The sequence below is a fragment of the Ostrea edulis genome, chromosome 5 (genome assembly GCF_947568905.1).
Source record: "Ostrea edulis chromosome 5, xbOstEdul1.1, whole genome shotgun sequence".
Lineage (NCBI taxonomy): Eukaryota > Metazoa > Mollusca > Bivalvia > Ostreida > Ostreidae > Ostrea > Ostrea edulis.
This window is the reverse complement of record NC_079168.1, coordinates 92,836,487-92,858,654: the sequence shown is the minus strand read 5'-3', so window position 1 is coordinate 92,858,654 and position 22,168 is coordinate 92,836,487. Positions and strand designations below refer to the sequence as shown.

At 35.7% G+C, this 22,168-nt stretch overlaps 1 protein-coding gene across 1 annotated transcript; it reads left to right on the top strand.

Moving 5' to 3' along the window:
* The first annotated feature begins 4,880 nt into the window (after positions 1 to 4,880).
* LOC125649349 (uncharacterized) lies at positions 4,881 to 21,228 on the top strand. The gene is made up of 4 exons (XM_056166219.1): positions 4,881 to 4,890; positions 7,515 to 7,835; positions 11,476 to 11,525; positions 16,522 to 21,228. The coding sequence occupies exons 1-4, from the start codon at positions 4,881 to 4,883 to the stop codon at positions 17,119 to 17,121; spliced, it is 981 nt and encodes a 326-aa protein (XP_056022194.1). The 3' UTR covers positions 17,122 to 21,228.
* Positions 21,229 to 22,168: the final 940 nt, after the last annotated feature.

Genomic DNA, 22,168 nt, shown 5'->3' with positions numbered 1-22,168 from the left:
CTTTTGTTCTTTATTGCTTTTCAAAATATTTGTCGTTTTCGAGATACAAGGGGTAAAAATTTTATGGTTTTGGCCCTTAAAATCCCTTATTACGTAACATATGACCTACATTTTTATATGAATAGATTTAGATTGTTGAGATGAACATTTTTTGTTCTTTGACTTATACCAAAATATTAACGATTTTTGAGATATTTGATCTAGACTTTGAGCTCTTCTAGATCCCTAATTGAAGGGGCTAGCCCCTAAATCTTGATATTTTCGAAAAGATCTCGTAAATGTGCACAACTTTTGTTCTACATGTCTTAACAAAATATTTGCAAGAAAAAAGATATTGGAGATCAAAGGTCAAAAATCGCCGAAATCGGCGAAAAATTTTGGCATCCATTTTTTCAGGTCCAGGCGAGCGTTTAGGCACATCGTCTCCGGTAAAATCGAATCCCCCACAAATCTTCTAAAATGTTTACTCTATCTTGTGTAGAAATTTCAAGACTCTAGCTTCAAAACTAACGGAGGAGATGCGTGGACAACAAGGCCCTTCAAAAAGTCACTAAAAGAGAGATAACTCCTGACCGGAAGTGACGTCAAGCACGAAATTTTGCAAGCAAAGTCTCGTCACCAAAAGACATCTTTCCTGAAAATTTCGTGAAAATCGATCAAGAAATGGCTGAGAAAAACGCGTGTACTACCAAGGAAAATAATAATAATAATAATGAAGAAGAAGAACGCGAACAATAATAGTAAGGTCTTCCGCAGGAGACGGAAGACCTTAATGAAGAAGAAGAACGCGAACAATAATAGTAAGGTCTTCCGCAGGAGACGGAAGACCTTAATAATGAAGAAGAAGAACGCGAACAATAATAGTAAGGTCTTCCGCAGGAGACGGAAGACCTTAATAATAATGATTGGTTTGATATAGCGCTTTTTCCAGCGTATGCTGCTCAAAGCGATTTACAATACATTATTACACCGGCAGACCTTATATCGATCTAGAACTTTCTCAGCTTCCTGGGAAGCATACAGTGCAAGCTGCCGTTACAGGCGCTAGAACACTAACATTCTAACAATATATTTCACTGTCTATAGCCAAGTCCCCCTTTTACACTTGGGTGGAGTGAGGAAATTCATGTAAAGTGCCTTTCCCAAGGACACAACGTCGACCCTGACGCGGCCAGGACTCGAACCCACGACCTTTCGGTCGAGGGTCTGACAGTCTAACCACTAGGCCACCGACGCCAACAGTCTATTGGAATTTCCATGGGCACGAATTGTGTTCCTTTATTTGCTGACCTGTTTTTATATTCTTATGAAGGAGAATTCATACAAAAATTTCTACGTGAGAAGAAAAAATATCTTGCTGTGGTCTTCAATTCGACATTTAGATATATCGACGACGTATTACCTATTAATAATAATAATTTTCATTCAGATGTCAAATCGAAATATCCCTGTGAACTCGGAATAAACGACACCACAGAGTCATCCACTTCTACTTCATACTTAATATTTTATTGAAAATAGATTTAGAAATTCATTTCAAAATTAAGGATTATCTCCCTCATACATAGCTCTTATCCTTGGACGAATTTGGCTCCACTTTTTTGGCACGCTGTTTTTGGCTATATTTAGCTCTAAAACTTCATAGTTATTTCGGATTTCATACATTTCGGTTGAGCATCACTGAAGAGACCTTATTTGTCGAAATGCACATCTGGTGCATCAGAATTGGTACCGTATAAGTTTTACATATACTATGACAAACTAACATTTTCAAAATGACAAACGGGATGATTTCAGGTTCTCCATCGTCAACTTCCCATATATATGTAGCAATATTCCATGATCACCTGTATTTAGTGTTTATACCTCTCAACTGATTCGATACGCAAGAACTTGTTCTGCGTATGGTCAGTTTTTAAATCGAGGCAGGCTACTGACAAACAAGTTGATGGTGCAGGGATTTCAACAGACTCGATTAAAGTTAGCATTTCGCGAATTCTATGGTCGTTATAACCATCTAGTTTGCCAATACAACCTATCATTCGTCAAATGAAAAAGTATCCCTTGTCGACCGGTCACATCCGCTGTCTCACTCACACACACACACACACACACACACACACACACACACACACACACACACACAAATGCTGTTTGACATGTTTCATACTGATTGTTAGGTCGTTCTTGGCACACTGATTTTGACTACGGATAACTCAATTTACCTGATCAAGATCTAGGGATCACGGCGGGTGTGACCGGACGACATGAGATGCTTATTCCTGAGCACCTGATCCCAACTCTTGATATATCCAAGGTTCCGTATTTGCCCAACTCTCCATTTTGTATTGCTTATAGGAGTTATGAGATTGATCACTGTTCGTTATCTTCACCTTTCATGCAGAGAAGTATCAAAAAGTCCTTCCGGCTAGACTGCTAAAATGCCATCTTTCACCATCACAAGATACCACAATATATCTGTCCCTGGCTTTAATTTCGGTGCAGTCGTAATGTTTATGCAATTGCATTAAGTGCCGAGTTTGCTCTGACATCCATGGACACTGTTACTTCCAGGTTGTTTAAATGTCTGACTGTGTGGGTGATGTTCGTGTTTAATGCCATGTTGCGACATGAAGTTTGCAATCGTCCACAGGAAGACGTTCATGGAAGAATTGATCACGATAGGTTCACATCTCTTTTGTCCTCTACTCCTAATTTGTGTATTTAGTCGACACATAAGAAAGCAGATAGATAATGGAGTAATTGTACCGTAAAATGAAGTCTGACATGATCAAAGAATGGTAGATAGTGAGTTTACCCAACCTACAAAGATGTATGCTTTATTACATTTAATTGACGAGATGCTTTCTTACAAATATTTGAAATATAGGAATTAAAATTCAGATTGAGATCAATAGTGACACCAAGCAGCTTTACTTCCTCCTCGCAGGCAAGAGTTGTACCATTTAAGTTAAAAGTTATGTTTTTATCATGCGTCTTTCTACCGAGAGGGATTGCTTGAAAATTTTCTGGGTTCGCCTGCATTTTGTTGGCTGAAAACCAGTCTATGAGAATGCCACTTTCCCTTTAAAGTGTATTTATAACATTGTCTAAAACAAAATCAGAATGGGATAGAGTGTTGTCATCCGCATAGTTGTACAAAGTTGAGTCTTTAACAAAATAAAAAATATCATTGATGAAAATATTAAACATTACTGGTCCGAGTATAGAACCCTGTGGTACCCCTTTGAAAATATCAAGAAAGGAACTTATATTTTGGCCAATTTTGACACACTGTTTCCTACAAGATAGGTAGCTAGGTAGTAGATCTACGGCAGCTGGAGAGAGACCATATTTTAGTTTAAGCAGAATGAGGTTGTGAGGGAGACAGTCAAAAGCCTTAGATAATTCCATAGGGATAGCAGCGACATATTGATTTTCACCACGTGCTCTCTTCCAGTCCTCAGTAATCCTTAAAAGGGTGGATTGACATCCAAAGCCTGATCTAAAAGCTGCTAGAGAGATGAAAAATTTCATTAAAATAGGCTGATAATTGACTGTTGATAGCATTTTCAAATATCTTAGATATAGCCGGTAATACGCTAACTGGTCTATAATTACCCTTATCTAGTACACTGTTTTCCCTGTGTATGGGAACTACCTGAGCAATTTTCAAGGAGTCTGGAAAGACAGATGACGTCGACATATTTATAAGTTTTGTAAGTGGTTTGGCAATGATAAGCTTAATTTGCATGATGCAATATCGTGGGGGGAAATCCCATCCAAACCTGTAACCTTCTTAATGCTTATCTTATTTATGTGTTTGTTTACAAAAGTTTCATCTATAGGTTTAAACTGGAATGTTCTGCCTTCGAGTTGTGGAAAGTTTTCATTAATAACCTTTACACTTGGGTGGTTATATTGTCAATATTTACATTTGTGTTTCCAATGTTTTTGGCCACATTTACCAAAAAAAAAGTCATTAAATGTTTCAGTCACTTTAGACTGCAGATCAGTAACCAAGACATCTTTTTCTGACAAGACTGTCTCTTTCTGAAAACAATTGTTCGTCAAGAAAGGTTTAATAGTTGACCAGAAGTCGTTAGATTTAAAACACCCCCCCCCCCCTAAGCTTTTACTGATTGTTTCTTAATTAAGCTTGACTTGATTCTGGTGCCGAATTCGCTAGGTGCCGAGTTAACCTATTGCCGAATTCACTTTTTGTTCTGGTGTCGAAATTATTGAGTGCTGGGTTGACTTGTAACCTTCTAGACTATAGGACCGAACTTGACATGGGTTTATTTAGCATGGAACCCGAGGTAAAGCCTTTCAAAAACTAAAAGTAGAACCGTCACGGGACTAGTTTCATGGTGTACAATGCAATCGTATTAGCTGGGCTCGGTTGTAGTATTATAGATATCTATGAGAGCTAATAACAAGTAAGTGAGACGACAATACAGTGCATTTTCAGTAACCGTTAACTAGGTGTCCCTTAATTCTTTAGTATACACAATATGACACATGTACAAACTTATCTTCCGTCGTTTATTTTTAGTTAAACCACAGGTGCTCGTCACGAAATTTTTGCTTTATTAAAATTTGACATCGTCTATTCTATATTTACACTGGTAAATATAGAATAGAGAGGGTCAATTCGTGACGAGCCCCTCTGTGACCTACTTAAAATAGCCACTTCTACCTAAGTATTTTACCTGTTTTTAAAAATATAAATAAACAATTAAGGCACATCTTTTAAACAGGTCAGTCATATCATGTGCATATGCACGGCAAAATTCGCAGTGTAAATTTGAATATTTTACAAGGATGGAGAATGTAGAGGAAATGCATGAAAAATCGCCCCCAAAATCTTCAATGTAAAAATGCATGAAGGTAAACTTTTTAAAAATTAATACAGATTTGTAAGACATTCTTATCACTTATCTTTGATCCAAAGCTCCTATAAAATGGAACTGGGTGTAGTTATTGATGCAAATTTGAAATTTAGTAAGTAATCATTTTTCTGGTCCAATATTTTTGTGGTATCATCGTCATTGTAAGTGAATCAAGAAATGTGGTACACACCATATTGTGCCGTTCCTGCGTTTGGCCCTGAAATGCAAGTAAAGGAAAAAGTAGGTAAAGATAGCTACCTGGAGCTATATAAGTAGCTACATAGGTAGAAATAGTCTTTGGACTGGACCTGTTTACTGATGTAAAATTACACAAAATGAGATGGCGTCTATTAAACTGAGCCAGAGAATTTATTTTACTGTTAACCGTTATAAATTGTCATAATATAGAATATATTACATTGAAATTCGTGTTAGTGCATAAATATATCAATTTTGATTAGCATTTAATCGATTCAGTTATGGTCAGTGGTGTACAGTGAATTGTTTGACAATAGAAGTTCAGCAAACCCAGCTGTACGCCTACTTACTGGTTAGATCTCTAGTATTACACATACATGTTTACATTACATTTATTAATTGGCACTTAGACATCTTGTGAAGTTTCAAATATAAAAGTTGTTATCAGAAAATCTTATTTGTTTTTTACGCTCCCAACATTTTTTCAACAACGGAAAATACATGACAATTTAATCATTCCCTCTCACTAAAATCTCGCTCGCTCGTAAATGGGGAAATGATCAAAAATTTGCACATCTATACTTATAAATTAACGAATTTTTTCAATATAACTCCGAAACGCTTGCACGGCTTTAATATTGTTTCATATGTGAGGTGAAGTCCGTAAGCTATAACAGAATCTTACTTGATTAGTAAATATTGTAAAATCAATTAAAAATCTACTTTTGTTTTCGATAAACTACCCTGAAATAGCAAAAATGATAATGAAGTGGTGGATCTAAGTGAGTTTTCTTTTTTATGGACAACTTAAGATAATTCGATATGAAGTTCACCCCTTATTTATTGATGCTTGATTTTGATCTTATAGAAGAAATAAGGTTTGATAATTGTTGAATAAATGAAATATGACTGTTCATTTCTTCAATCGGTGAGTTTGGTCTTGAAATAGCCTCATGGAAATTTCTAGAATGAACGGAGGCACAACCAATTGCACATTCTCGGGCCTTTCCGGCAAGCCGAGAAGTTGCGATTGGTTTACAACATGATCTGACAGCATAAAAAAGTGTAGGTGCATGTTTAATGTTAGTTACATGTATACTTATAGTTTTGGCTAAGCTAACCACTGAGCCAGAAAAGCTGATATTTACATGAAAGCTTCTTGACATAGTGCAAATTTAATTTTGTTAAAATCATGGGGCCACAATAGTGGATCAAAGTTTTACATACAAATATAATGGGAAAATGCAATAGGATACACGCACGATACAATAGGCTACAACATGATATGATAGATACACGAACGATAGGAATGTCAAGAATAACGTTGCGGGTACTGTATACCGATATCGATACTATATGAAATGAAACATATTTTACCAGTAATTTTGAATCAACACTTATGGACTCACTGATTTCAATGTTCATATTCCTTATTATTAATTGTAAATTTCTTTCTTAAAAATCAACACTTGCGGACTCACTGATTTCAATATTCACATTAATTCTGTATTATGACGATTTATATTGGGAAACAGTGAAATAAATTCCAAAGAATTGTATTTGAGTCAAAAACAGAGGAAGACCCTCAGTTTTACAGGCAACAGCCTAGGTTCTTAATTCTAAGGTATAAAATGTCATAGTGTTAAATCTAGGATCTAGAGAGGGCACACATATCATATGTTCAAAAGGGCACTTTTCGTCGTGGCAAGACAATTTCGGGGCACTTTCATTGTATCATACTATGATAGTAATAGAATAATCATTTAGCCTCTTTAAAAGTACCTGCTGCCTTGATTTTAAACTTTTCAATCAACCTTGTGAGATAAAGAACAATTGCTTATATTAACAGATATTTTTAAAAATTTATAGAGAAAAAAGGGCATGACACAGTTAAAAGGGGATAAAAGGTTGGGCCACTATTGGGGATCAATGGGTATCAAACTTTTATATGATGTTATATATGGGAAATATCTTTAAAAGTATCTCTTGTACTATTTAAGCAAGGGCTTTCATATTTTGTATTTACATTCCTTATCAGCATCTTATGACCACATCACCATGGTCATATTATGTTTATATTGAAGCATTCCCAAGTTGTGTAAATTCAGGTTTGGTAAAATGGCTAGGTTGCAGTCTTATGACCCAAGAGTCACAACACTCACCTGAGTCACCTCGGCCCTGCTGTATTTTAGAAGATTTTTACCGTTTTTAATCCTATAACAAATTTAAACCATCTCCAAATATAGGGTCAAAATTAGATTGCTTAATTGTATGTTGTTGAATGGGACACCCGAGAATTTTTCATTCATATGGAGACATTGGTCAAAATTTGTTATGGGATTAAAAAGGGTAAAAATCTTGTAAAATACAGCAGGGTTTAGGAGACCCTTGGGCCTCTTGTTCTTTATTTTATTCTCTCTTCAGATGAGGCAATCTTTGTTTGTGAACCAGATCTTAACATCCAAGCTTCAATACGTCTTCAACAGTTGAAGTTAGAGTTTCTGGTAGCTGTTGAAAAAATCAGAAAGGAAACTGAGGTTGCTAAAGCCAAGTACCAGCAATTTAATCATCAAACTCTCCCAAAACCAGTGGAGCAACAGAGACAGCAAGCCCTCAAACCTTGGACACAATTGGACTCTCAACACCGTGTTATTCCACACTACACTGAAAAACTGCCAGTTGTGCCTTCAAGTTCAAAAGACATTCCAACTACAGCTGACAAAAATGCCAGTTTGGTGTCCACAGGTGAAATTATGTGAACTCAGTTGTAATATTTTATGCTCTGAAACAGTCACACCAATCCGACAACCTTGAATTATTTATGCTTATTGGTAGGGCAATGCACTGCCAAGGTCTTGTTTACTGACAATGTAATTTTTTAGCTCACTCATGTACGTACCTGAGCTGAAAGTTCATTTACCTTTTTGTCTCTTGTCTGTCAATCTGTCTGTAAACTTTTCACATTTTCATCTTCATCTCCAGAACCACTGAGCCATTTTCAATCAAACTTGGTACAAATCATTCTTGATTGAAGGGACTTCAGATTTGGTCAAATGAAATGAAGGGTCATACCACTTTCAAAAGGGAGATAATCAAGAAAAGATAAATATAAGGTGTGGTCAATTAAAAATCTTCTCAATTAGAAGTACTAGGCCAGAAAAGTTGAAATTTACGTGAAAGTTTCCTTTAATAGTGCAGATTCAAGTTTCTTTAAATCATGTTCGCCGGGGTTGAATGGGGCCACAATAGTTGATCAAGGATGAACTATGAGCCCTATCACTAACACCATTCAAAAGTTTTAATAAAGTTAAAGTTTTTAAATTTGGGTCAAGCTCTAAGGTCAAGTTAACAAGGTGAAAGATCATGTATGAAATGTAAGGCCTTACCATAAGGAATCTTATATATGCAAATCATGAAAGTTCTACCTAAAATTGTTCAGGAGATATTGAATAGATTAGGTTTTCTTAAAAGTATGTCAAACTCCAAGGTCAAGGTGACACATTAAAAACTTCGAGACCAAAATAAGGTCTTGTCACAAGGAATGCATGTGTATGCATATGAAATATGAGAGCCGTATCACTCACCATTAAAAAGTTATGAGCAAGGTTAAAGTTTCGGACAGACAGGAGAAAACAGTATGCCCCCTCCCCCTCCCCACTACAGTCTTGGAGGCATAAAGAAAATTGAATCCACACAATTTGGGAACATTTGCGTTTTGATATGATTTAGTGTGACCCTGCTACTCTTGAAAAGAATTTGTTTTAATTTATTTCCTGTGTATATTCCCATGTAAAACTTAACTTGCATGAAAAATTCCTGACATAGAATAGATTCAAGCTTGTACAAATCATGACCCACAGGCTAGGGTAGCACCACAATAGGGGATCAAAGTTTTACATGCAATTATATGGAAAATCTTTAAAAATCTTCCTCTCAAGAACCACTGGGTTTAATCTAGACAGTAACGATCAGGAGAGTAAAAAAAAAATCTAATCTACTTTGTGCAAGTGGGGATCTTTTCCCCCATGAATATCTAGATGAAGATTTTCATGTACAATGTAATTTTCTTAAGGGGTCTACATTACCATGTCTCTATCTTTTCTAATATTTTGATTCTATCCATTGGGTTATTTATATTTATGTCTCCCCTCTTTCAGGGGGAGACATATAGTTTTTGTACTTTCTGTCTGTCCGTCTGTCACAAAATCTTGTGAACGCTTCTCCTCCTATATGGCTTGTTGGCTAGCCTTGAAACTTTGTACAATGGTCCATTGCCATTTGTAGATGTGCATATTGTCAGGACAGCAGGATCCAATTATTTTCCTAAATGTTATAGTGGATCTGAGAGGGGTGGAGGATGTAAAATAGCTTGTGAACACTTCTCCTCCTATATGGCGTATCTGATAGATTTGGAACTTTGTACAATGCTTCATTGCCATAATTTGTAGATGTGCATATTTTTCAGGACAGGAGGATCCAATTATTTTCCTAAAAGTTATAGTGGATATAAAAGGGGTGGAGGATGTAAAGTAGTTTTGAACACTTCTTCTCTAATGTATGGCTTATATGATAGATTTTGAACTTTTGTAGATGTGCATATTGTCAGGACAGGAGGATCCAATTATTTTTCTAAATGTTATAGTGGATCTAAGAGGGGTGGAGGATGTAAAGTAGCTTGTGAACACTTCTCCTCCTATATGGTTTATCTGATAGATTTAAAACTTTGTACAATGCTTCATTGCCATGGGTAGATGTGCATATATATTGTTGGGACAGGAGGATCCAATTGTTATGCTTAAAGTTATAGTGGATCTGAGGGGTGGAGGATGTAAAATAGTTTGTGAACACTTCTCCTATGTGATTTATCAGAGTTCATAATGGCTATGTTCCTGCTCATGCTTTCTCCTCCATATCATGCAGTACATTAAAGGGAGGAGGTTTCATTTGGAGCACTTCCAATTGGGGGAGCTGGGGAGACATTTGTTTTTCATAAAAAACAATCTCTAGTCTTATAATTAAAGTAGTCTAAAGCTGGGTTCAAAACCAAATTAAAATCTCAACACCTTATTATACTGTTACAGTTCATGTCGTCAATATATGTTTGTATAGTTTCACGAAACTGGGATGTAACATTGTTTGGACCATATATGTTACATAGCAATACTTCATGATCCTCTATCAACATTTTAAGTAACAGTGTCCATCGACATCTCCATTTTCAGTTAGAACCTTGAAATCAGAATTATTATTCATAGACATGTGAACCCAAAATTAATATGGGTCATTTACTCCTTATGGTGTTTGATGTCTTTCAAGCAAAGATTTCTCAAGATATTGAGTAGACAATATCTTTCTATGTCCTGTTTGACCCTTGACCATGTGAACTCAAAATCAATAGCGGTCATGTACTCCATAGGATGTACCAATGTTCCAAAATTCATGTCTGTCAAGCAAAGGGTTCTCAAGTTATTGGTAGACAGTATATTCCTTCAGTTTGACTCATGACCGTTGACAAAGTGACCACAAAATCAATAGGGGTCATCTACTCCTTATGCTGTACCAGTGTACCAAGTTTGATGTCTGTCAAGGAAATGGTTCTCAAGATAATTGGTAAAGTTTGATAAGCAATCTATCAATTTGTTACGAGCCACTAAATTAAATGCTCAAGAAAAAAATTACATGAATGGAAACTGACTTCTTTTTATATTATCTCTGCAGTATAATTTTACTGATATTTTTAAAAGTGTGTCAAGTACCTGCTGAATTTCGGAGTTATACAGCGACAATTTCATTAAAATCGAACTTGAAATGGATCCAGGAGAATTTTTACACAATAAAAATGGTCCGGTATGAATCATAGTAATTATTTTATGTGAGCTTAGCCACTTATACATAACTCTACCTCAGACTTCAATTTTTTCTTGCCCCCATTTTCTTCATTTGAAATTGGTAATATTTTCAAATAAATCATTTGGTAAAACTTCTCTTTCTCTCTTTTTCACAATGTTTTTGCATGTAAATAGTGCTTAAGTTTCCAAAATGCAGAATTTGAAATTGAGGCCAAAGCGTTTGTTCCCATCTTGGCTCAAAGCATTTTGTTCCCAACCCAGACCATTTGTTCTCCATTCTCAATAAGAACTGTTCTATTAAACAAAAATTCTCAAACCATGCAGAGTTGGTACACCGTTCCATTGGTGTAGGAGTATGCTTCAGGGTCTGTACTTATAAAGTTTTGTATGTGATGCTCAGGTTACTTGTTAAGGCCCATGGGCCTTATGTTACAAAAACATCCAAATTACTCTCGAGTCAGTTTACCATGTTTACTTATGTTTTATAGTTTTGTATTGTTACTATCTTGTCTAACATTGAAGTGTGACTTTTATAGGCACAGAATCCAGTGAAACAGAACATGCAGGACTTGCTCCAATCCCAAGGGTTAGTGTCTCATATGGTGATAAATAAAGATCTTCTGATTATCACCAATAAAAAAGCATGTTCAGTTACTGTATAGCCAGTTAAAATCCAAAAAAGATCACAATTTTCTCATGTTGAAGCAAATCATGGTTGTATGAATTCAATGAAAAGAAGAAAAAAAATATTCAAAACCTATTTCTATGATTTCTATGTGCTATTTTAGCTCACCTGAGCTGAGAGCTCAAGTGAGCTATTCTGATCACCTTTTGTCTGTCTGTCTGTAAACTTTTCACATATTTATCTTCTCCAGAACCACTGGGCCAATTTCAACCAAATATTGTACAAATCATCCACGGGTAAAGGGGATTCAAGTTTGTTGAAATGAAGGGGAGATTATCATGAAAATGCAAAAATAGGGTGGAGTTTAAAAAGTGCAAATAGACTCCTGATGAGGTGGATTTGCATGCAGCTAAGATTCTATATATTCCTCAATCATATCAATATTATAACCTCGTATCACACTGCCAAAACACTGAATTAATGTAGAGTCAAGTGATTGTTGATGTACGTGGCTGATTGGGGTCATATATTATCTTACTTTATCAGGTAAGATCATTTTAATTCTTAGTGAAAATATTGCAATACCTTTTAAAATATTGCAATACAAAATTTCCAGACAATACCCAGCCCTATTAACAAATATATAGGTAGAAAATTTTTAAAATCTTCTCAAGAAGCACTGGGCTAGGAAAGTACAAATTTACATGAAAGCTTCCTGACATAGTGCAGATTCAAGTTTGTTAAAATCATGCCTGCCGGGGATAGGATGGGGCCACAATAGGGAATCAAAGTTTTACATACAAATATATGGGAAAAATCTTTAAAAATTCTTCTCAAGAGCCATTGGGCCATTGAAGTTTACCTGGAAGCTTCCTTACCTGACATAGTACAGATTCAACATACATGCCAACTTTTAAAAATCCCCATGGGGGATTTTGCGTGCGCTGACCTTTTTTCAAAGCTCTAAATTAGTGACAATTTGCCATGAAAATAAATATTTGTCTTTTCAAATAAAATACCAATCTAGTCATGGTACATGTATCATATATTAACACAACTTCAAGTGTGTTTGACCATTAACTTTAACAACAACAAAAAACACACTTTGAATGGTATACATAATTATTTTAATAAAATCATCATCTAATCAGCAAAAAGTTAAAAATAAACTAGCATATCCTCTCCAACAACAAGTTCCATACATATTAACAAATCGTACTTAAAGTTGTATCCTTTTACAACATGGCTGGACTAGATATCAAAATTTCAATTAAAGCACATGCATTTAAGTATGACTACAAAAGCGATATTGCTTGTCTGTAAACATGGACTTGCAGAGTCTGGCTGAACAATCTGCAATGCAACCAGAAAAGGAGTGATCTGCCCTGCCAGGAAGTTTGTGAACAAAACCTTTGCACCCATGACATCTGAAAAAATTACCAGAAAACAATCATCAAAACGTATGTTTTTACTTGTAAATTCAGTACAGACGTGTGCAAATTACGCATCACAAAGTCTATTGAATACTAAGCCCCCTCTAATTTTTAATACATTGCTATAGATTCGGATAGCCTATATTATTATAATTGAAAAATATATGTTTGACGTACCTATTGCATATTTTGGATGCTATCAGTGAGAGGCGAAAATCAGAATGTCCAATTGTTTGGTGGTGACACTATCATCGTTGTCATTCGCGTTCGTGTAGAGAATATGTCAATTTGCAATCTGTTTTCCCGATTAATAATTACTATCAAAACATGCTCCTCACTGTCCAATAAACACCCCAACACAGATAGACCAGGTAAATTACACCACCCCGATACCATGCGACACAGGTAAACAGCAATGGCTGACTATTGTCCCGATTTCTGATTGGCTAGCCACAAAGAAATGACGTGGGATTTCAATTTCCAGTTGGAAATCAGGGTTTGTTGTCGTAAACTGGGAGATATTGTTGAAAAATCGGGATTTCAGGTAACTTTTGCAATCCCTATTGGGATATCGGGCTTTTGCCTTTTCAACTGCTTCAAATCGGGAGAATCCCACACAAATCGGGAAAGTTGGCATGTATGATTCAAGTTTGTAAAAATCATGGCCCCTAAGGGGAGGTTGTGGCCACAATGGGGATCAAAGTTTTACATGCAAATATATAGGGAAAATCTTTAAATATGGGCCAAGATGACTCAAGTGAGTGATGTGGCCCATGGGCCTGTTGTTAGATTTGGCCTATCGACTGTTAGACGTCTGTTTTAAAATTACCCAGGTTATCCATTCTGACTTGTCTAACATTGATACTTTGTAATTTTTATATGCCCGTCTTTAGACGGGACGTATTATGGTACAGCGATGTCTGTACGTCCATCCGTCCGTTCGGGGTTTTCTCTTTATAATTTCATTTCTCTTTCACATATCATGCTGAAATTTGCTGTATAGCTTCTTTGTGGGTCACTCTAGATCATACTGCAATTTTGATTCATTTTGACCTTTTTTCCAGGAGTTTTGCCCCTTTATTTGGAAATAATTATTATTTGGAGGGTACATAATTTGTCTGCCCTACTCCTCCCACAGTTATTAAGTGAGAGTGTTCTTATTATTCCCCCTTCAAAGAAGAGAGGCATATTGGTTTGCACCTTTCGGTCGGTCGGTAGACCACATGTTGTCCGCTCAATATCTTGAGAACCATCACTTGATGATAATGATATTTCATATGTGGGTTGGTTGTGAGTAGAAGAGGACCCCTATTGTGTTTCAGGTCCAAAGGTCAAGGGTCAATCTACTTTGGACAGGAATATAATGTCCGCTCAATATCTTGAGAATCCTTTGCTTGAAAAACATCAAACTTAGCACACTGGTACATCCTAAGGAGTAGATGACCCCTATTGATTTTGAGGTCATATGGTCAAAGGTCAAGGTTCAAACTGGGCATAGGAATATATACTGACCATTCAATGTCTAGAGAACCCTTTGCGTGACAGACATCAAACTTGGTACACCAGTACATCTTCAGAAGAAGATGACCCCTATTGATTTTGAGGTCACATGGTCAAGGATCAACCTGGACATTGGAATATACCGTCTGCTCAATATCTTGAGAACCCTTTGCTTGACAGACATCAAACTTAATACAGTGATGTATATTCAGGAGGAGATGACACCTATTGATTTTGAGGTCACATGGTTAAAGGTCAAACTGGACATAGTAATATACTGTCCACTCAATATCTTGATAACCCTTTTGCTTGACAGACATCGAACTTAGTACACTGGTACATCTTCAGGAGAAGATGACCCATATTGATTTTGAGGTCAAATTCAATTGTTGAACTAGACATAGTAATATATTGTCTCCTATATTTTAAGAATTATTTGCTTGATTGACACCAAACTTGGTACACTGGTACAGCATAAGGACTAGATGACGCCTATTGATTTTTAGGTCACATGGTCAATTTACTCTTGACATAGGAAGATAATGTCTGCTCAGTATTTTGAATTGATGATACTATCAATTGGGGGGGGGGGGGGGGGGGCATATGTGTTTTACAAACATCTCTTGTTTTGTGGAATGTTTGTATGGGTATTGAAGATGTGCATGTGGGATGGATTTTGATTTTCTACAATTTTTGAGAAAATTACAGGTTGTTGAACTTAGTCTATTTGGAAATTAATATTCTATGGAGGGTACATAATTTGTCCGCCCAACTCCTCCCACAGTTTTCAAGTGAGGACCATCTTATTTTGTGGAGTGTTTGTATGGGTATTGAAGATGTGCATCTGGGGAAGGATTTTGATTTTCTTCCATTTTTGAAAAAATTACAGGTTGTTGAACTTGGTCCATTTTGAGGAAATCTCGATTTTTAAGCTAAGACCCTTTGTTCATATGAAAGTTTGTCACAGCCTCATGATGGCTGATAATACCTGAAGCAAAGTTATACAAATTATAGCACAAGAAAAGCACCCTATGTAAGCATTTCACGGGCGTATTATGTACCGTTTGTGGTTCTCTTGTTGTTTGTGTTATATTTCACCGTTTCTTTAGGGCATTCCTTGTAGTATTTGAACTGTTACTGTGTGTCATTACAAGGAAAAGCAGTTCACTGGTAGTCTAGTTATATTCAAAGGTTTTAAACCAATGAAATTTGTTGTAAGGCATTAATGAGAGTACCAAACACCTGGATTTGTGACCCAGATGTGGTCAAGATTGAGCAGAGGTATAAATATCTAACAGGTGTTGTGTGATTGGCCATACTCAAGAGTGAAATTATATGGAATTGAAAGAAATATCATAGAAGTTTGAATTAATTGTCAAGATGAGAAATTATCTCACAAAATTGAGACATGACTGGGGAAATTTAAAAGTCTAATATGTTTTAAGTGGAGGATGTCATTCACTGCAGATCGCTCTATGTTGAAAAAAAAAAGAAGAAAGAAGGTACAAATATGATTTCTAAAAGCATCAGGACCCTTTATATTTTTGTAGTTTTTTATTAGCACTAGGATAGAATTAGTTCTCTTTTCCCTGTATGCAACTGGTGCATTTAAAACGAAAGTAAAATGATTTGTCAAGTCGTATGAACTATGTTTCCAAAGAACATTGTAACTTTTCACAGAAAAGTGTGTACCTTGGCACAGAGAATAAATGCTTTAATGTGCCATTTTTCTCTTCAATGCAACTATTGTGCAAGCACTTCCCATTTCTGCATTTTTAGGCTTGTCTTGACGACCTGCAACAGGGACCTATTATTATTGCATGTGTAACTGTGCAAAATAGATAGCAGATTTAAATGTTTAACCTATTTTAACAAATAATGATGTTTAAAACAATAGAATAAGCAATGACAAAAAAGAGCAGCAATACTTACATTAGTCTTCAAATTTAGAATGACTCTGTAAATTTCTTTCGTGAAAGTACTGACATTGTGTGACTTTAATCTTGTTTTCTGTCTATTAACAGGATAGTTCTGTGAAAGCATCTCCAGATTTGTCTCTCGACTGGAGAACAGGCTGGTCAAGTTTTCATGGGCAAATGCCAGCAATGGAGAACAAAGGACTTTCTCTGTCGATGGATTCAGAGTACTGCTTTGGTGTTGCTGATGATGTCTTCAGCACTATTTGTGACTTGGAAAGTAAACCAAATTCATTCAGTAGGAAAGGGAGAGGAAATAGAGTGGATTTAAATACCACTTCATGTAAAGTGTCCAAATTGTCTTCTGCAGCATCTGTCCATTCTGACACTGGTGAATCATCGGGTCAGATAAATACTCTTTCTGAGGAGGGAACTAGTCCTAATGAATCAGATGATATGACCCAGTCCAGCAAAAACCGGTCTCAAGATGTCAAATGTAAACGTTACAAACGTACCCAGGAGGCACTACAAAGCTCGGGACTTCTGGATGTGACCATGAAGACCGCGGAACTTATCAAAAGAAATCGGCAGCTACAAAAAGACATTCAGGATTTCAAAAAGGAAACGGTGGAATTTCTCAAATCTGTCATGAGAAATCCTGAAAACAAAGAATGTACAAAAAAATTTCATGGCAAACTTCCCTCATGAATGTAAATGATATTCAATACGAATACATGGCAAATAATTTTTATTCAGTGGTAAATGTAAAAATCATTTGTCAATATATAAATCTCATACATCTGCTAACAACATACTGTAAACATTTACCTATAAGCTAGGTGTTACAGACCTACATATATTGATTGGAAATTAAAGAAGTATTGATATTTGTACTAAATTATAGTGATAAAAAGGGGGAAAGGTTTCATGCTGATCATCATTGGTATCTTTATTTTACATTAGTCAATATTCACATAAGCTGTAAATGAACTGACTATTTGTGTGTATGGTGTGTAGAACGCAAGATTTTATACTCAAGAAAGATGAAATTTAGTCATACATTTATATGATAAATCTTGTATATTTACCACTCAAGTACACAATTTGTTAAGTTTTATTGTATATTCAGATGATTGAAGTTTTTCCCGATCATAATGGAAAATTTAATCGAACATTTAAATCAGGAGCTCATCCTTCTGATTTTTAGGTCGGCTGAGTCCTTCAGGGTGAGCTATGACTATCTGTTTTCATGTGTCGTCATGCATTATTTGTTGTACATTGGTCATAATGTGTGAACACTTTCAGCTTCATCTCTAAAATGGTTGAACCAAATTCAACTAATTTTGGTATAAAGCATCTATGGGTCAAAGGGAATAATAAGACCAAATAAGATAATATGTGTGGTTCTGGTTACACTCCCTTGAAAAATAGGGTAGGTAAGTAGGGATTTTATTTTATTTTTTTAATGATAGATTTTAGATGGAAATGCAATTTTCTTTTACTTTCACTTCTTTGCATGTACCATTTATATATGGTTTGATTATACATGTACCTATCAAAATTTGTAGGGATCACCCTAGTTTTGACAATTATATATATATATCGAGAGATCCACTCGCCTTATAAAATATCTTAAACACTGAATGACACAGCGACTGTGTGAGATTGCATCAGTGTGTATAAGTAGCGCTTTAGGAGCATAACAAAACTTCCTTTCTAGGGAAGTCGTTGTGGCCGAGTGGACTTACGCACTGGTTTGACAGTCTTGCTAGGCGGTGGGTGCCGCAGGTCACTGGTTCGACTCCGGGCTGGGGCGAAAATTTTCAGTACCTAGTTGTGATTATTTAGTGCTTTATATATATATATATATATATATATAACAAATAAAACAAATAATAATGGGGGGAGGGGGGGGGAATTGGTGCATTTGCCAAAACTATGTTTTTAGGCACCTGAGTAAACTCAGGTGACCTATTGCAATTGGTTTTCATCAGTCGTCTGTCATGCGTTAACAATTGAACATTTTTAACTTCTTAATAACTACCAGTCCAATTCTTTTCAAATTTGGTATGTAGCTTCATTAGGACAAGGGGGATTTAAATTGTAAATTTCAGGACTCCTGGAGCCCTAGGGGTGGGGCAAAAACTGCCCAAAATTGACCAATTGTCAAAAATCTTCTTCTCAAGAACCACACACTGTAAGAAAAACTAAAGGTATGGTGATGTAGAGCAGGAAGGCCTCTACCACAATTGTAAATTTCATGATCATCGGGGTAGGGGTTCTGACCCCAGGGCGGGGCCAAACTTGTTATATAGTGTTTGTGTAAAACACTTGAATTACATCTTCTTTAATGTTATTGATACTAAATTGAAAGTAAACAGATATTAAGAAAGAAGAGGTAGTCCTTTACCAAAATCGTAAACTTGATTATTCCAGGAGTAGGGGTTTTGGTATTGGAGTGGGGTCAAAATGGTCAGTTATTAAGTGTGTGAACAATAGACATTTTTAACTTCTTCTTGATAAGTATTATTCTAATTCTTTTCAAATTTGGTGTCAAACATATTTGGAACAAGGGGAACTTAAATTGTAAATTTCAGGATTCCTGCACCCCTGGGGCATTAGGGGCAGGGCAAAAACTGCCCAAAAATGACAAATTTTCAAAAATCTTCTTCTCAAGATCCACACACATGTAAGAAAAACTAAATGCATAGTAATGTAGAGCATGAAAGCCTCTACTAAAATTGTAAATTTCATGATCCCTGGGGTAGGGGTTCTGACCCCAGGGCAGGGTCAAACTTGTTATATAGTGTTTATGTGTAAAACACTTAAATAACATTTTCTTTAGTGCTATTATAAATATTTAAAAAGAAGAGGTAATCCTTTGCCAAAATTGTAAATTTGATGATCCCAGGGGTAGGGGTGTTTATGTGTAAAACACTTGAATAACATCTTCTTTAGTGCTTTTGATACTAAATTGAAACTAAATGGATAGAGCAGGTAGTCTTTTACCAAAATTGTAAATTTGATTTTCCCCAGAGTAAGGGTTTTGACCCCAGGGTGGGGCCAAACTTAGTTTATAGTATTTATGTGTAAGTTTGCTGATACTGTATAAAATCTAAATGCATACTTAGGAATAGCAGAAAAGGATGAAAAAAATGTTGAATTTCACAACCTAGGGTTATGACTTTAGGATGAGTCTAAATTAGTCATATGTTTTGATGTTTTAATGTTAATACACCTATTATTTAAAGCCTTTCATCAGTGTATGCACTTTTGAGGGCAGTGAAGTTTTAAGAACACATCTTGTTTTATACTGTTGCTGAACATTAGAATTTAGCTTAGATATTCAGGAATTTTTTTTCTAGATTTCATAGTCCATGGAAGTAGTGATACTTTTTCACTAGTATTCAGGTGATCGATAAGGCCTGTGGTCCTCTTGTTATACCCCCCGCAACAAGTTGGGGGGTATACTGGAATCGGGTTGTCCGTCTGTAGACGCAATGGTTTCCGGGCTCTAAAGCATTATCCTTTCCACCTACCGTCACCATATCATATATATGGACTACCCATGGGATGAAGATGTTCCCTATTGATTTTGGGGTCAAAAGGTCAAAGTCAAGCGCACTGGACATCGAAGTAGCAATATGGTTTCCGGGCTCTAAAGCGTTATCCTTTCCACCTACAGTCACCATATCATACATATGGACTACCCATGGGATGAAGATGTTCCCTATCGATTTTGGGGTCAAAAGGTCAAAGGTCACGTGCACTGGACATCGAAGTAGCAATATGGTTCGGTTTGTCATGCCATTTGTTTTTTACACTCAGAAAAGAGGTCGTTTATACCTATTACCAACACCCTTTGGGAGATTGTGGTAAGCGGGGGGTATTCTTAGTGAGCATTGCTCACAGTACCTCTTGTTGAACATGAAAGTAGGAAATGATATTTCAACCAGAGTACTGTTTTTAAGCCCTTCCAAGTTTTTTTCAGATCGCTCAGTATATTCAAACAACCTGAAATTTGCAATATTATTTATGTAAGCACTCTTTAGTTCTAAGTCACTTTCTGTCTAATGTTGGATGGCCTGTAGTAAGTGTGTACAGCTTATTATTTTAGCGGTATTTATATATTGGCTATGAATGAACTTAGAGTCAAGCTTCATCTATAGAAAATCTGGTCAAAAACCTATATGTATTGTGGTATATATTATGCATTCCTTCTCATAAAAGAAAATCTTGAAAAAAGGGTGCATTATATGTGGCAAAATGCGGTAACTGATTTCGGAAATAGTCAAAAAAAAAGTTTAGGGTCAGGGGTAAAAACTAGGGATGGTAGGGTAACCGGAACCACACATATTTTTTTATTTGGCCTAATTTTGAATTTCATAAACTCTGCCGATTTGAGAGTTATACCAACATATATTTGCATTTCCAATGTTTTCGTGTTTGATATCTTTACAAAATGTAATGATAGCCATTTCTTCATAAATGCAAAACAGTTTGAACAATTTACGATTTCCCCCAAATTTTTCTTTTTCACTTTTAATGATCAAAATCTACAGTCTAATGTGTGTTCAAAAGAGTTCACATAAAAATTAAGGTTATACATTATCAAAGAAGCTCATTTTAGAGAGTTTATTATTTGTTTTGTAAACAAAGATTGCGGTATGTTATTGTTTATGAAATTTTCAAAAGAAATGGATATTGATCTAAGATTATTATATCTTTCACATTTCGTAGCATTTTTGGGGTAAATGTGTCATGTAAAGTTAAAATTTGTGATTATGCAAAATAAAGATGCTTTATATTACAAAATCAATATTTCACTTGTTTGTATACATAAAAAGACTTGAGTCTTTGTGTACATAACACAGATTTAAGGCTAAAATATTGCTTTAATTCTTGCATTCAGAAGGCCAAAATTTTGGCTGTCAATATTGAATGAGTTATATTTTTAATGTTTACCATTAAACATGAAAAATAGTTTTATCAAAAATCGTGAACCAGTCCCTTTAAGGACTTGGAATTCCAACAAAAATGAAAGTAGAATGTACATGTAAATGATATAAGAAATAAACTTCACTTTCGAAAATACACTGAAATACTTCACACCTGCATGCTTCATGAGGCGTGTTGGTGCTTTCAAATTTGTACATGTAAATATCTATCATCTAGTACAAAGTATAATGAAAATGGAAAGTACAAAGGTAACAGTGATTATTATTAATCAACATTTCATTACTACTTGTGTATTTGCTTTTGATATGGAATCCTTGGTAAATGTAGAACTAATAGAGAGACTGGATGTGAATTAGAATTTTGTGTAAGCTAGAAATATTGATCTTTTATCTAGTATTGGTTTCTTGCATTAAAATTTTATACAAGATTTACCAGCATGTTTACTGCATTTTGTAGGTAAACTACAGGTTAGTGTGATATACAAGCATTCTCATTTATTGTAGATTCAAGTTTGTTCAAAACATGGCCCCGGGGGTAGAGTGCACAAGCACTTGTTTCTGTAAATGACATATGACCTCTGTATACTAATAACAACACAAGGTACCTAGCTTCAAACGACACAGAATGGCACCCCCTGAGAATGTCGGCCTTTTGAGCCTCCAGGGAATATGCTATGTAAATGTATTTACTACCGTTGTATTGTACAATCATTCAACTTAAAAACCATGTTTGACATGACTGCATTCATTGCCTCTTATTGCCGAAAACTGCAACAAAAAATGGATTTTCCGTTTTA

Coding starts and splice junctions, on each gene's coding strand:
- LOC125649349 (XM_056166219.1), top strand. Junction 7,836..11,475: donor TGCCAGTTTGGTGTCCACAG/GTGAAATTATGT, acceptor TGACTTTTATAG/GCACAGAATCCAGTGAAACA. Junction 11,526..16,521: donor GACTTGCTCCAATCCCAAGG/GTTAGTGTCTCA, acceptor GTCTATTAACAG/GATAGTTCTGTGAAAGCATC.